Genomic DNA, 14938 nt, shown 5'->3' with positions numbered 1-14938 from the left:
GCAGCAGCATGATTCTGAAGAACTAATCAGAGTGAAGCACAGTGGAGCTCGTCACGCTGTTATCAGAAGGAACTAAGTAAATTAGTTTTCATTGAGGCCCCGAGTGACCTCTGCTCTGTGGATGGATATGAACCATGTAAAAGCCTGGCAGATTAAAAAGCACGAGAGCTCAAACGATAATCTTCCTCCTATAGCTCGGAGCTCTTAATTGGTTCCCGAAGCCGCGGTTTCCGTTTTATCAGATAAAGCCGAGAGGAGAAGCTGCTGCTGAGGATGATCTTCAGATTTTACAACACAGGCAGCTGGGGCCAAGAAACAACATGAGCAATATCCTCAAAGTATTAATTATTATCTTAACTTAGTACTGATCATTTTGTCTGCTGTGAACTTCTTAAACAAACCAAATTCCAAGGGCTGGCTGAACTGGGATTCAAACCAATAACCTTTTAGACTTTCTGTAACAGTTTTATAAAGGTATATTATGAGACCTGTTTGTCGTATTGGTATTTTATATATATTACTTACATCATTAGGGGATAGACACAATCTTAGAAACACCCGTTAGACCCACCACCTTCACACATGTGACTTGGGGACAGTGAAGTAGAAACACTTACAGACAGAACTGGCTTTTTACTGTCTCATTTTTCCATGAAGTCAGCGTTATTTTGCAGAATGTGATGAGAGCGCACAACAAGGGACCCCCCCCCCTGCTGGATCCTCAGCGAGTGAACAGGGAGGATGATGAGGCTTCTAACACGCGATGACAACGTTATTAGGGCCCGAGCACTCACAGGCACTGACAGGTGAGGCCCTATTGAAATTGTAAGGATTATTATTATTCTGGCAAATTAATTGGCTTTTTGAGGGCTTTAACATGCTCAAATTCTTACCAAGATTTGCAGAAAGTTAGAAAGTGGTGAAAATGTACGTATTCTGGAGGAATTTTCATTAATGTTGGGGTCACAAAATGACACTGATTGGCCCAAGCGAAGGAGCTAAAGTCACTCGGTTCGGACTTGTTTGCCCCGAGTGGGATTTCACCCGTGGAGGAGCAAATGCTTCGATGAAGAATCCGACACTGAAGTAATTATTTTTGACTCTGAAAGAAAACTGTGAACCTATAACATTGCGCCTGGGAAGCGATTTGTCATTATTTTCCTTGGATTCTGACCTTCCTCCAATTAAATGGACGAGATGAGATTCGCAATTGGATTCTGTAAATGTGTTTGACCCAAGAGACGCAACCTGGAGCTTTTGTTAATGTTGTAATCACATTTTCAAAATGATGGTGATTGGCCCAAGCGTAGGAGCTAAAGTCCCTCGGTTCTGACTTGTTTGGCCTGAGTGTGATTTCACCCGTGGACGAGGCAATGTGTTTACTGTCGTCAGGCTGCTTATCCAACGCTTCGCCGCTTTCCTCAACGCCAGATTGTGTCCTGTCCCTTTAAAGGTGGGCGCTGAGACGCCATCTGTACCTGGGCCACCTGGCACTTCATCTCGGCCCACTTGACCTCCCAGGCGGCCTTGTCATTGGCGTAGGATTGCTGCAGTTGCCATCGCCGCGTCTCCTCCTCCCGCAGCTCCTCCCGGAACTCCTCCAGCAGCGTCCGCAGGGCCTGCAGCATCCGACGGTTCTCCCCACACTGCACACACAGGAGCGTCATCAGCAAAAACACATGAGCAAAAACACAGAGGAAGTTCTTTCCTTATCTTGAAAGCTTTTAAAAGAAAATCTGTACGTGTCCTTTGTTTCTCTCTGAACCACTTTGGGATGAACCTGCTTTGTAAGTGCTTTATAAACCAATTTGACCTGAACTTCCCATCTGTCTCCTGCTCTGCTTGACCTTTCCCATCCATCCCTTCTCGATTCCTGGCACAGAAGAAGATGCACACATGCTCAAAAATCCTAATTAGTGATGTGAACTGAAACTCCTCAGGAACAAGCTACTAGATGACAACAATTCTCGGCTTATTTTGGTCCAATAAACTGGATTTGGGTTCTTGAGGCTGGAGGCAACATGAGCAGTGACATCCAGTGGGTAAGAGAGTCTTTTCCCTGTGTGTCCGCTCAGAGAGGTGTGTGGAGGGTTGTTAGCCTCTCAGGTTGTGCTGTTGAGAGCAGGGGCGTTTCTAGGATTGAAAGAAAGGGGGGGCTTAGCCCCTAAGGATGCTGAATGTTTGCGCCAATTTTTTTTGGGCTCATTTGGGGCTGAGGATATCCATTGTTTCAGACAGTTAATAGATTGGTTCAATCAGAAAGACTGTGATTTTTCTCTGTATCTTTGCTTGCAGTCATTCAGTATAAGATAACAGAAGAGACAGAATTTCAGGGTCATTGTGAAATTTGACAACACAAATATGAACTTTTCTCAAATAGAGAGAAATAATTTTCCTGCTTGTAAAGGAAAGACAGATATACTAGTTTTCATATCCGCATCACTCCCAAATCCTAATTCTTAAAGGGACCACACACAATGGATGTAGAATGGACCTGCCAGTTTCAACTTCTGAGTTGTTTATTTGTTGTATTATGAGCAGAAGGGAATAAGATACACAATACATAAAAATACATTCAAATTATTTCAAAAATAGAATCCAATGCACAGGAGATTTTAGAAAATGTAATCATGTTTCCATGGCCATAGTCATACTTTGGAAGCACAGGTTAATGACTATATTTAGTGGGAGGAAGCGTCAAAGAATGCCTTCTGTTTTTAAGTGTGGCAAATCGGTCTATCAGTCTGTTGTGACTCAGTCCACCTAGTATGTCACTTTCTATTGACATGGCTGCAAGACTGTGAAGCCTTTTCTGCCCCATTATTTTCCGCAGCCAGTGCAGCCGACGCTAGCTAGCTTAGTGTTAACATAGCTCATTACAATATTCCCTTTCATTTGCCGAAATTTTAGCAGGTAACAATCGTTAACAACTACAGATAGCCACATTCTGTAACCACCTGTACCTACAATTTCACTCCGTGCATCATTTACTATGAGCTAAACTCCTTGGCTGTAATCCTGCTGTCTTGATGAGAGACGTTACTTGGCAGAGTGAGAAAGCCAGCGCAGCAGCGATGCAGACTCCCCAAGGTCCTAGTGCCCGGTCTTTAATTGTTAAGTATGATGAGAGGCTATTGGATTGTAATTTGAAGTGGGAGAAAACATACAAACCAGAAATGCACTCACATATGTAGCATGTGAGAGTTATAAATAACGCTGAAGCCCCCCTAAAACAGGCCTTACGACGCCCCTGGTTGAGAGGCTTCGGGTCTTGGCAGGAGGCAGTGAAGCTCAAAAGAGGAAAAACATCACCTGAAGGCACCGCTACACACAACACAGTCCCGTATTTACAGGACAGAAGGGAGACTTACAAAGACTGTTTCCTTTCTCCAACAAGTGACTACAGGAACGGTGCCTTATTATTATTTTAAAGTTCTACTGTTGTATAAGTGAATAAACACAATATGGACATCGAAGACATGTCAGAGACTTTTCTTTTTATAGATTCCCTTAGAGCAGCTCAGAATAAACTGGAAAAGAGAGCAAACCTCCGCCAAGTCCAAATAAATTCTATCAAGCTGCATCAAACTCATACATGTCCCATTAGAATGTCAGAGTTTCAGTGAACAGGTCGAAAAAACGCCCCCCCTCTCGACTGAGCCCCAACTGAGAAAGTTACTGGAACATTTACACGACGTTGCTAAGTAACAACGGACGCAGAACAGGAAGACTAGAAATCTCTCAGGATGAAAAAGAGGAGCCGTACACACAAGGTGCAGAAGAAGCCGACAACAAGGTTCAAGAGGTTTGGGTGATAATGGCCAATGTCAAAATTTGCATGGAAAGTGTCTGATCTCCTGCTGCGTTCATCATGTGTGAAAAGGAAAACTCTGGAAACCCAATTTTCTGAACATTTCCTGGACTTCATGCCTAAAAACGCTAACCGTGAAATCCTCATGAAACCAATGGAATAAAATTATAGTTTTCCCAACACAAAATATGAAATAAGTTGTGAAACGTCTCCTCTGCTGTATTTATTGTATTTATATGGTTGAGCACCGAGGTGAATGAATCAGGATTTTCTCTCCCTGAGTCTTCACTGAAAACTTTCCACGACCTCTTCACGACTTAACACACTATCTCCTCAGTTCGGCTGCAGGACTTGTTCTCCGAGCTCGCTCTGCTTGGCTGTGGAAACCATGTGTGGAAACGCTTCCTAAAGCAAGTCTGCACTTTCTACTCCCTCACGCATCAAGCTCAATATAGTCGACTTGGCGAGCTTGTTAAAACAGGAACGAGTACGGCAACACTGTTAGATCACGGCACAAACCATTTTCATGACCCTGTCGAAAAATCAAAACACAAGACCAAGTGGAGCACTTAGAGCTGCTTAATAATACAAAACCCCCCAAAAAATGCTTCCATACTTTCTTTACTTCAGCAGAAAGCAAAGTGGTGGACGGACACACGCTACGTGCGTCCTCAGAAGACACACAGCTCCTTTTGTCCCTGTCCTCTGCCACCGAGGGTCCCCGGGCCTTCGCTTGAACAATAAGCCTGAAACTGGCTGTACTCAAAAAATAATTACTGCCTCTAGTCGATGAAACAACTTATCTGGGTCAAACTTCTCATCTGCATACGATGCCAAACGGCTGCGATGAGGCGGCTGCCAAACACTCGTTAGTGCACAATGAAAATGAACGAGAGCAGCAATTGAAGACAAGGTTACAGTCGATGTCCAAACTCAGTCAGGACATCAATCTACTGCAGGAAATAGAAAGTACAACCAGTCTAATGTCTTTGCACTACTCAACAATTACCTTGTTCATTATACATGTATACTGTATATACATGTACTGTATATACGTGACTGTTTATGATTTACTTTTGTAAAACACTCTAATGCTGCTATCACTGCTGTGCTTTTAAATTCTTTTTAAGCCTTAATTTGTTATTATTCATATATTTTCTGTATGTTTTGTATAGAAGAGATAACTGCTCTGAATTAGGAAATCATGAATTGTTTAAGTTTAATGATTTCAGCTACAATCAAATTTGCTATTCAAGGAAAAAAGAAAATAAGCACATTAATTTGAGCTGTTCTGCCTGAAATCTTATATATTTCTCTGCAGATCACAAAGGCTGATGAATGAGAAACATAAACGTGCTCAGTTTAAGGTTAGAAAATCTATTTCAAGAGTCGTCACAGTAGTTTCGAGTTCAGCTGAACGTTCCCTCCAGTGTGGATGATGGAATAATAACTGGGCACCTGTCTCTGGTGCTGCAGGTGTTGGTCAGGGGACGGCAGAGGGAAGCCGGGGTCCGGGACGTCCCCCGGAGTTTGTGGTAAACACAGTCTGTCATCTCCATCCGACTCGGCCTGCTCCAGGATCACTCCCAGCTCTGGGATGTCCTCCAACTTCTCAAACTGGAACAGATGAGCCACGAAAAAAAGATCTGTTTCAAATCATCGTACTTTCTGTTTCAGGCTCAGTGTCACTGAGTCACTTTCCATTCCGGCAGCACAAGCACGCAAACAACAGAGAAACAGCACAGAGACACATCTGAGACAAAGAATACAACTTTTGATTCTTCTCACTTTCATCTGGGGATTCATCTGAATAAATATCTATGAATCAAGAAAAATCCAAATAGCATAGAAAAGGTTTTGTCAGTGATTTCTCCATAACTTCCGATTTCCCTCACTTCCATGTTCATGAGATCTTCTGGAAGAAGACTTCTTTAGAGAGACTGCTGCTCACCCTTCTCTTACTCAACAGATTACTCGCAGTACATTAAAGTGAGTGACTCTGAATCTGAAACGTGAGTCCTGTGCCTCACCTCCGGGTGCGGCGTCTCCTCCCCCGAGTCGTCCTTGCGGCTCAGCCTCCAGTGCGTGAGGATCCAGCGGAGCTTCATGTAGAAGATGATGGTGTTGCGTCTGAAGAGCCGGACCTCCTGCTGCAGCAGAGCTCTCTCCTGAGCCCACGGCCCCTCGTGAGTCTGCAGCCCGAGCAGCTCCAGGCCGCCGCGCTGCGCCTCCAGACGCAGGAGCTCGTCCTCCTGTTGGGACACGGGGGGTGGAGAGGAAACTGAGGAACATTCTGGACACGAGTTTCAATCAAAAACTGTCATATTCTAATAAGTTTTAAAGGTTCTTTTGTCATGAGGGTCAGATTAAATTTGTTTTGGACGCTGTCTCTCATAGTTTTTATGCATGATTATTAGTTTTTAAGTTGTTTACAGAACTTTTAATATGTTTAATGAATCGTTAATTGTTAGAAAATGGTAAAAAAAAAAGTCCTAGGTGAAATTTAATTAGTTATATTTTAATATCCACGGGCTAAAAACTAGGAAAGTATTTTATTTGAGAAGCAGACCCTTGAGATTTTTTGTGCATTTCTGCTTAAACATCAGTTATTGAAAACATTTAATTGGATTTTTTCAGTCCTAAATTATATTTTAGGGTATTTTGGTGAGCTAAACATTTTGTTTTACTTTAATTTAAAAAGATCACATTACCAACTCTCTGGTTGATCATATTTTGAATTTTATGTTTGCATGCATGGCAGGTTTTGGTGTTTTATATAAATTACATGTCAGTTTGATGATTGATTGTGATTTAACTTTCTGTCTAAGACTAAATTACAGCTATGGAGATATGAAACTTTTTTCCCCCCTCCAAAGTATTGTATTTAATTAAATTATGCTCAAACTTAAGTAAAGTTATCAGAGTCAGTGAAGTGTGATAGTTCTGGACCTAATATTAATAATCTCATGATATTAAAAACATGTCGTGGTCGTACCTGAGGCAGAGAGACGACGACCTCGTGCTCCTCCGTCGTCGTCGCTCTCATCCTTCGTTCGTGATCGAGACGGAACTGGACGTCAGCAGCAGGTGCATCCCGGAGCTGAACCACAACCGCACAACACACAACCGCACAACACACAGTCACTCTAACAACACTCTGGAGACGTTGAATCACATATGAATATCACACTATAACACAAACAGGGGATTTGTAGTGTGAGACGATTATGTTTGTTCTCTTTCGTGAAACTAAAATCCACAGAGCGGAACTGAAATGTTTCTTACATCTGACTTTCACTTAAGTAGAAATCCATAAGAACTTCTCCTGCAACGTCTCAGGATGTGATTATAATTTATAATTTAACGCTGCATATTTCAGATCGGACTCAAAAACTCGAAAAGGAATATTCTGACATTTTGAGGATTATGTTTAATTTCTGTCCTGCTGAGAGTTGAGCTGAATAGTGAATATGTGATGCAGCAGTTTGTTGGCTCAGCTGAGGACAAAGAACCAGATTCGGCAACTCAGCATGGATTTCTCTTTTCTTGCTCTCAACTAGGTTTTGGTTTATTATGGTGGTTATGGTTATGGAGCCGCATTATTCTGATAAGACGTGGAGCATGAACTGCAGCTTTAAAACTCACCGAAAGTATGTAGAAAGATTATATCGTGAAAATAAAGTTCGTAAGATTTGTGCTAAAATGATATTATTCGTTACATATTTAAAATTAGAACTTAATCCAGGTTTGTTTTTATACGGCAGGTGAAAAAATGCTCAAAGGGAAATGAGATGCTCATGTTTATGGTTTTGAATGTAATGACTTTTTTCAGTTGTTTTCCTCCTATCTTACATTTTAAACTCTCTTGATTTGGAAACTAAAGGCAAATTTCCTTATCTCTCCACGCTGGGCCTTCACTGGATCCTCCCACAGTGAGTGGACAGTGTGTTCTGACCCTGGATCACACCCCCCCCCCCCCATCAGCCCAATGTCAAATGCAAATCACACAGACCGACAGCGCAGCGCTAATCCTGCCACGTCCCGGCTGCTTCTCCCATTCATTCATTTCACCTCACAGATTACACTGGAGCTCGGGGACCAGGAGCAGATCTACACCAAGGTGCCATAACTGGGACTGTAGTAGTTATGTGTCACAGGAGCACTGCCAGCGTTCTGCGTTACATAACGGCGAGGGGGGGGGGGGCGCGTCGCCACAAACACGATGAGCACGAGGGGGCGATTATGAATCAGTGCGATTACACAGCTGATTTATTAAAACAGCCGAGTCACTGAAGAGCTCAACGGACCTGAGCTGGTGTGAGCTGCAGCACTGGGACCACTCAGCTCATTGACTTTCTCTCTGTGAGAGTGTGTGTGTGTGTGTGTGTGTGTGTGTGTGTGTGTGTGTGTGTGTGTGTTATACTGCAACACTTGTGTGCAAGCAGCACTTTTACATATGTTTAATCTGCTGAGTCATGACAGCACAGCCGACAGTCATGAGCCGGTGCCAGAGGGCATCACCACAGGGGGCGCTGTGCTGACGCAGCTTCACTTAGTGCGTTAGGGCTGCAAATATTATGACAATCAAATAATCATTATGGTAAGTTTTGAAGCTAAATGTCAAATACTTGCTGTTTCTTGCTTATTATTTATTGTTATTTGGACAATTTTTCTATTAATTTGAAAAACAATTGGCAGTTTAATCAAGAGGAATATAGTTGCAGCCCTGAAGTGTCTGAATAAGTCTCACTAGTCTTGGTAATATAGTGTAAATACAGCAAATGTTCTCAGTTCTTAAGGTTCAATCCAATCTACTTTCCTCCTCACAGAAGTAAATCGATTTACAAACGTCCGGAGAAATAATGGTTTAAATTACAAAAAGCAAAGAGAGAAGTTCAGTGGCTGTGGAAGCGGATATTTAGTGAGAAGTTAGAGTGAGTGAAGTGAAATCGTGTTCAGCATCTGTGGCGGGAATTTTACCATTTGGGCATTGATTGATGGAAGGAACCACTTTGATGTATAGAAAGATGAGCAAAAGGATTTCCTTAGGTATCAGGGTCTTGCTCAAGCAACTGGTGTTATATGACTTCCTTACTTACAGGGTCACCTAACCATGACCTCACAGGAAAGGGGATGTGAGTGGGTTGTAAAACACTGATAAGAGATCCTTGAAAACAGATGGTTCACTCAAGGGGCTTAAGACCGAGTAGAAGACAGGATACTGATCACCTATTTCTAAAGATCAAAGTGGTTAATTGATAACATGTGTTCCTCTCCAGGAGGAGCTTGAACACGTATAAGAGTGCTGTGTGTCTTGTGTATCACTGCTCATTGTATGAAATCTTTGCCATGGTTTGTACTGTGATGCCCATCTGCAGATGTAGAATTAAACTTCCAGAAAGAACAATTGTGATGACTTGTGCTTGATTATTGGGAAAATTCCACAACAATCTGGCGTTGTCGGCAGGATCTCTCAAAACGTGACTGTGGCTGGTGGTGTGACTAGAGCGGCTTCCTGACTAGTTTAGTTCGGATGCACAGATTCTAACGATTCTTCTTTTATCAACATCATTATAGAATCTCTCAATCTCTCTGCTGATATCAGCCAATACAGATTTTGACATGCAGTTAGTTTTGGGTTGTTTTTATTTTGGAGATTCATCCTGTGGAGCAACATTCAACATTTTATATTTGCTCTACACTGAAGGAACTGTTAGGATTTGAGGGAGAAATTGCACAAACATGTTCAGTACAGGTCCGGTGTCAGAGGAGCTCACAGTGGAGCCGGTGTTAACCCGGTCCCGCGGATGGAAGGGGGGGTGGGGGGGTGGGAGGAGGGAGGAGGCACTGACCTCTGCTCTTAAAGCCAGGGGCCTGTGGTACCTAGTGAGTCCCGGGGGTCCCCTGCACTGGGCCTGGCCCCCCCGCTGGCCCGGGCTCCCATGGGGCTCCACGCCTCCTCCTTGCTCCTGTCCTAGACGCCACTCCAGCTCCTCCCTCTGAACGCACTGTGAGTGACGTGGGGGGGTGGGGAAGGGGGTTGGGGGAGACGAGAGGGGGTGAGGGAGGGGGGGTGAGTGTTGACGATGGGTGTGAGGGGGGTTCAGGGGGGGATTGGGTGACAGGTGCGGGATCGTAGGGGTGGGGCGTAATGTGTGAGGTGGACAAAACAGACAGGAGACAACAAACAGGAGAGAAAGTGGATGAGGGGAAAACAAACAAAAAAAAAACAGAGAATGGGTAAAGAATATAAGCAGGGGGGGGTGGTTAACTGACAGACTACACGGAGTGGAGGAGAAGAAACGGACTAGAGAACGAAGAAGAGCGCAAAGAGAAAGAGCAACTTAAAGATGACGGCGATGGAGAGAGAGGAGAAGAGAACGAGAAGGAGGATGAACAGAATCATGGGCTGAAACATCTGGTGGCGGGAACACAGAGAGGAACAGAGAGAGAGAGAGAGAGAGAGAGAGAGAGAGAGAGAGAGAGAGAGAGAGAGAGAGAGAGAGAGAGAGAGAGAGAGAGGAGAGAGAGAGAGAGAGAGAGGGAGTCGGTTGGGGGTTGGGGGGGGAAAAGAATGCAAAACACTCGTTATGAAGCGCATGCGATGAGGGATACATGAGTCCAAACCAACAGCTGAGAGAAACCACAGCAAACTGCAGAGCGAGAGAGGGCGAGCGAGCCACAGGTTCTCATCACATGCCCGTGCACAGCCGAGCGGAGGAGAAGAAGCAGCTCGCTGAGGGGGGGTGGAGTCTGGATCCACTCGATGCACATTGTTGTTGTTACAGATATTACAACATTTGAAATACACTGGAGCTTCAGGGTTTGATGCCATGAAGCTGATCCCCTTTGCAGCGGTGGTACCCCCCAACATTTTAATTCTTCTTGTGAGGGTTCTTCCAATCAAACAGCAACTTATTAACTATGATAATATAATGATTATATATATCTACCATCAGGTCAGAGAAGTGTCTGCAAACATGTTTAGAATTCACCAAGGGAAAATAGATTTGGGATATTTTAATGTAACTTTGGCTTTGATATCTTGAAACACTTCAAGTTCAGTTGTTTTTTGTCATTATTAAGAGAAAGGAAAATTATAATTATAATTAGAAGAAAATATGTCGGCAACCAACCATCCCCCCCTCCTTTATTTTTATTTCTTTTAAAATCGTATTTACCTATTTACTGATTTACTTTATTTATTTATTTTAATTGAATTCTACTTATCCTCTTTCTTTCTTTTCGCTGCTTTGTCTTGCAGCGGTGATGTATGCAATTGTATTGTATTGTAATAATCTAATATTCCTGTACATTCTAAAGTGTCTCTATTGTATGTACTTCTGCTGCATGGGGTAGGCTGGCCGGGGGTGGGTGGGTATTATTGTGGGTAGGGGTATATCCATCAGATTTGTGATTATAATTGTATAATTGTATTGAGTACCCAAAGAAAACCAATAAAAAGTGTTAAACAGAAGAAAATATGTCAACCTCTTTACAAGATAATTAAGAGATCTGTAATTGTGTAAGACAAATGATTATTTCAAGATTATTATGAGAAAATATAATCTCATGTGAAACATTTAAATCTCATGTATCTCACACTTTCACAATCTTTACTGTTCAATATATGAGATTTTAGTCAGGTCTTGTCTTTCATCTTTCTAATTCTTTATGAGATAATTCTTGTTATTACATCTTAAATAAGTGTCTCATAATGTGAATTAAGTAAAGATATATATTTATTATTTCACTGTGAGGTATTGTAATTTATTGCAAGATAACTTCCATCTTGTACCAACAAGATAATTATATCATAACAATGAGATTGCTATTTTAAATGAGATCCTTTCCAGATAAAATCTTGTAATTGCATATTACAAGATGCTGGAAGAGATTCAGAAATCATAATTACAAGAAAACATCCCCAACTTCTTTCTCTTGTGAACGTTCTTCATCTTATCTCATTTTATCTAAATGTATTCAGCGTGTTTACACTTCCTGTTCATCCTGCTCTTTTACTGCTGTGATTTTAAATCTCTGACGCTCTCAGCTCATCAGTTCTCAGCGGAACAAAAGCCTTCCTGCTCTAAACAGGTGAGTAGTTAGTGAACTTTGATCAAACCACCCAGCTTCACCCAGTCTGACCAGTGCGTCCCACAGGCAGAGCAGCAAAGCGCAAACAAGTCATTGGACAGAATGAACACGGAGGCAGCTTCAGTCCATCATCTCATGACAAAGCACACTGAGATCTTGAAGTGAGATGTTTGAGGAGCTGTTGGTTCAATTCCGTAAGACTAGAAACAGACGTCCGAGGTGTCAGAACATCACAAAGCTCAGAGATCATGAAGCTGCTGTGGGAGAGCACACAACATGTGGACTGACACTGAGCTGCGATAACACACGGACAGAAAGCAGGAAGCCAGCCAGCCGGGTTCTTCCATAGATATCATATATAAAGACTAGATGTCTCGTCTGCGTTGCCAGCCAACGGAGACGAACGTCCGCACATGGCGGCCATCTTGCTAGGGGGCAGCTCGCTCACCCATAACATTGTGCTGGTAGTGGTAAATAACCATAACTTGCTCAATTTTCAACCGATTTTTTAAACGGTTTGGTTTGTTATAAATGTCAGAGATGTAGATATGGCACTGCATACTTATGAATAATTATGTTATTTTTTTTTTAATGAATTATTTATGCAGTGTCATATCTACATCTCTGACGTTTATATCAAACCAGATCGTTTAAAAATCGGTTGAAAATTGAGCAAATTATGGTTATTTACCACTACCAACACAATGTTATGGGTGAGCGAGCTGCCCCGTAGCAAGATGGCCGCCATGTGCGGACGTCCGGCTCCGTCGAACGAGACATCTAGCCTTTATGTATAAATCTATGGGTTCTTCCACAGGCAACTCACACAGCGCCATGCATCCCTCCTTTACACTCGCTTCTAATAACACAGGTTATTTCAGTCAGTGCACACATTTTTATGGTTCGTTTCCTTGGCAACGCCGTGGAGTAACCAATCCCACGTGTCAGTATGGGTGCATGGGATCATATGTTGTGCAAACATAACAGCTACACCATATACGTGTCACTACGAGTCCCACTGAATGATTGCGTGGTGGAGCCGAGCTGTAGAGGGGGAAAAGGATTGACCAGAATTCATCATGCAACAATTCACTGTGTCAGGAAAACTAAACTAAACCCGAAATGGAAGAAGCTGTCATCGCTCCTTCGCTGCTCGCTCCATTCATACCAAGCACTCTCCTAAGCTCCTCCCACCCTGGCCCGGGTCGGGGGGGCGACTGGAAGCCGGGCGGCTGCAAACAGTGAGTGCAGGGGAGCGGGGGGGCAGGCAGGATGTGCATGGAGATGCTGATGTGGATGTGGCAGCAGCAGGAAGCGGCGATGGCGGTGGTGGCGGTGGTGGTGGCTGGGCGGAGCTGTCGATAGGGAGGGATGGCGATGGTGCCAGTGTGGTGGAGCTGGGTGGCTCGTGGTGGAGCGGGAGGGGGGGGGCTGATATTTTGCCCTGTGCTGGCACAGGGGGGGGGGCTTCCAACTCAATATCATATCGAGGCTTTGACATAGCTTTTAGCAGGTCTACCGCCTCAGTCAAACTCCCCTTCTCCTGTAGCGACCTTATTCTAAGAGATGCTGGACAAAATCTACAGTTCTCACATTGAGCAAAATGTAATGTTAACTTTTGCCAAAGTTTATATTAGACTTTAATTTATCAAGTTGGTGTTTTAAGATGCATCCCTCCACCACGGTGCAGGAAAGAAACACTGTCCTGGGAATTTTGTCCAAAAAAATACCTACTACAGCCTCATATTATATATATATATATATATCTTGAGAACAGGTCTGCAGATGTCAATCACTTCTGTCTCTGAAGGCCGGCGCATGCTTCTGCAACGGCGACTGCGGCTTTTCACGCAGTTGTGACGCAGGACTCGTTGTCATTCATGGTTTTACAAGCGTTGCGCGTGTTGCCATGCAATTCCCCGCCAGACCACTAGGGGGAGTAATGTTTTTTGTCGAAGTCGGCTCTTCTTCGTGCCACACACGATTTTTACTTGCCACGGCGGCTCCTCAGAGCCTTTTTCTGGTGGACAAATCTGCCGGTTAGTGACGGGTTATACTAGTGGTCATAGTTTCGGATCTCTTCTGCCAAGTGCTCTTCTATTTGGTCCATATTTGTTCTTCTAAATCTTCCGTGGTTTCCGCCGGTATTATCGGGCATGAACCGGAAATGCGACTCCGGAAATGATGTAGTTAGCAGACAAATCACAGCCTTGCCGGCTACGTGACGCTTTGCTGTCTAGTTAGAAAAATTGGGCGACGCACATAAGCACGTAAGGGGCCCGGAAGGGCTCTTACGCTTCCAGGCCTGTGAAAACGCAGAAGCATGCGCCGGCCTTAAGTCTTTGTGCAACTTGTTCAGTGTTGACAAAGACCAGTAAACAGATTCTTATGTGTAAAATCGACGCACTTCCCCTGTACGACGACAAATGCGACTACTGTGGATTTTGTCCGTCATTTCTTACAGTGGAGTCACAGTACAGAAAGTACGCAGAGGAGGAATCATAGTGATTGTTTCTCAAAGTTCTTTTACAATTGTTTTAAGACAGATTTGAAACAATGCAAACCTATCCTTTAAGCCATGTTCTCCTACAAGTTAATGAGATTCCCTCCGACAGGAAGCCTGGCTGCAGAGAGTGTGTGTGTCACTACAGATACACGGAACAGCCACTGTCTTTAATTAGAGCTGATTTTTGTGCTGACTGAGAATCTCGCTGAGTTTATTTTGGCCTTGAAGCGTCGACTAATGACTGCACTCGTATTTAAATCAAACCTAAAATAATTCTCACCTTCACAAAGACAACGATGGGTTTACTCAAGGCTACGTCTATATCTGGATCCTGTCAGCGACTTAAAAATCATTCTGTGATTTCATTTTGCCTTCTGCTGCGGTGAAGGAATGAAGCCATGTGGAAGAACACCCTGCTGGGATTATTTCTAAAGAACATATGGTTTTCAATGGCCACAAGAAAACTGGAGTAATTTCTTTTTTTTCCATCATTGATAACTGGTTCTCATGGCGTCTCTCGAACT

The 14938-nt window shown here is 43.4% G+C and overlaps 1 protein-coding gene across 1 annotated transcript in view; it reads right to left on the bottom strand.

Moving 5' to 3' along the window:
- Positions 1-14938, bottom strand: part of LOC133017933 (microtubule cross-linking factor 1) — a 53656-nt gene that overhangs the window by 13151 nt on the left and 25567 nt on the right. Inside the window, exons 5-9 of the mRNA XM_061084188.1 lie at positions 9664-9819; positions 6807-6911; positions 5842-6063; positions 5270-5428; positions 1479-1646 (exon numbers count right to left, since the gene is read on the bottom strand). Coding sequence (XP_060940171.1) covers positions 1479-1646; positions 5270-5428; positions 5842-6063; positions 6807-6911; positions 9664-9819 — 810 coding nt within the window. The remainder of the gene's footprint in view (positions 1-1478; positions 1647-5269; positions 5429-5841; positions 6064-6806; positions 6912-9663; positions 9820-14938) is intronic.

The sequence above is a fragment of the Limanda limanda genome, chromosome 13 (genome assembly GCF_963576545.1).
Source record: "Limanda limanda chromosome 13, fLimLim1.1, whole genome shotgun sequence".
NCBI classification, from domain to species: domain Eukaryota; kingdom Metazoa; phylum Chordata; class Actinopteri; order Pleuronectiformes; family Pleuronectidae; genus Limanda; species Limanda limanda.
The sequence above is the reverse complement of the archived record's forward strand: the minus strand, read 5'-3'. Positions and strand labels throughout refer to the sequence as shown.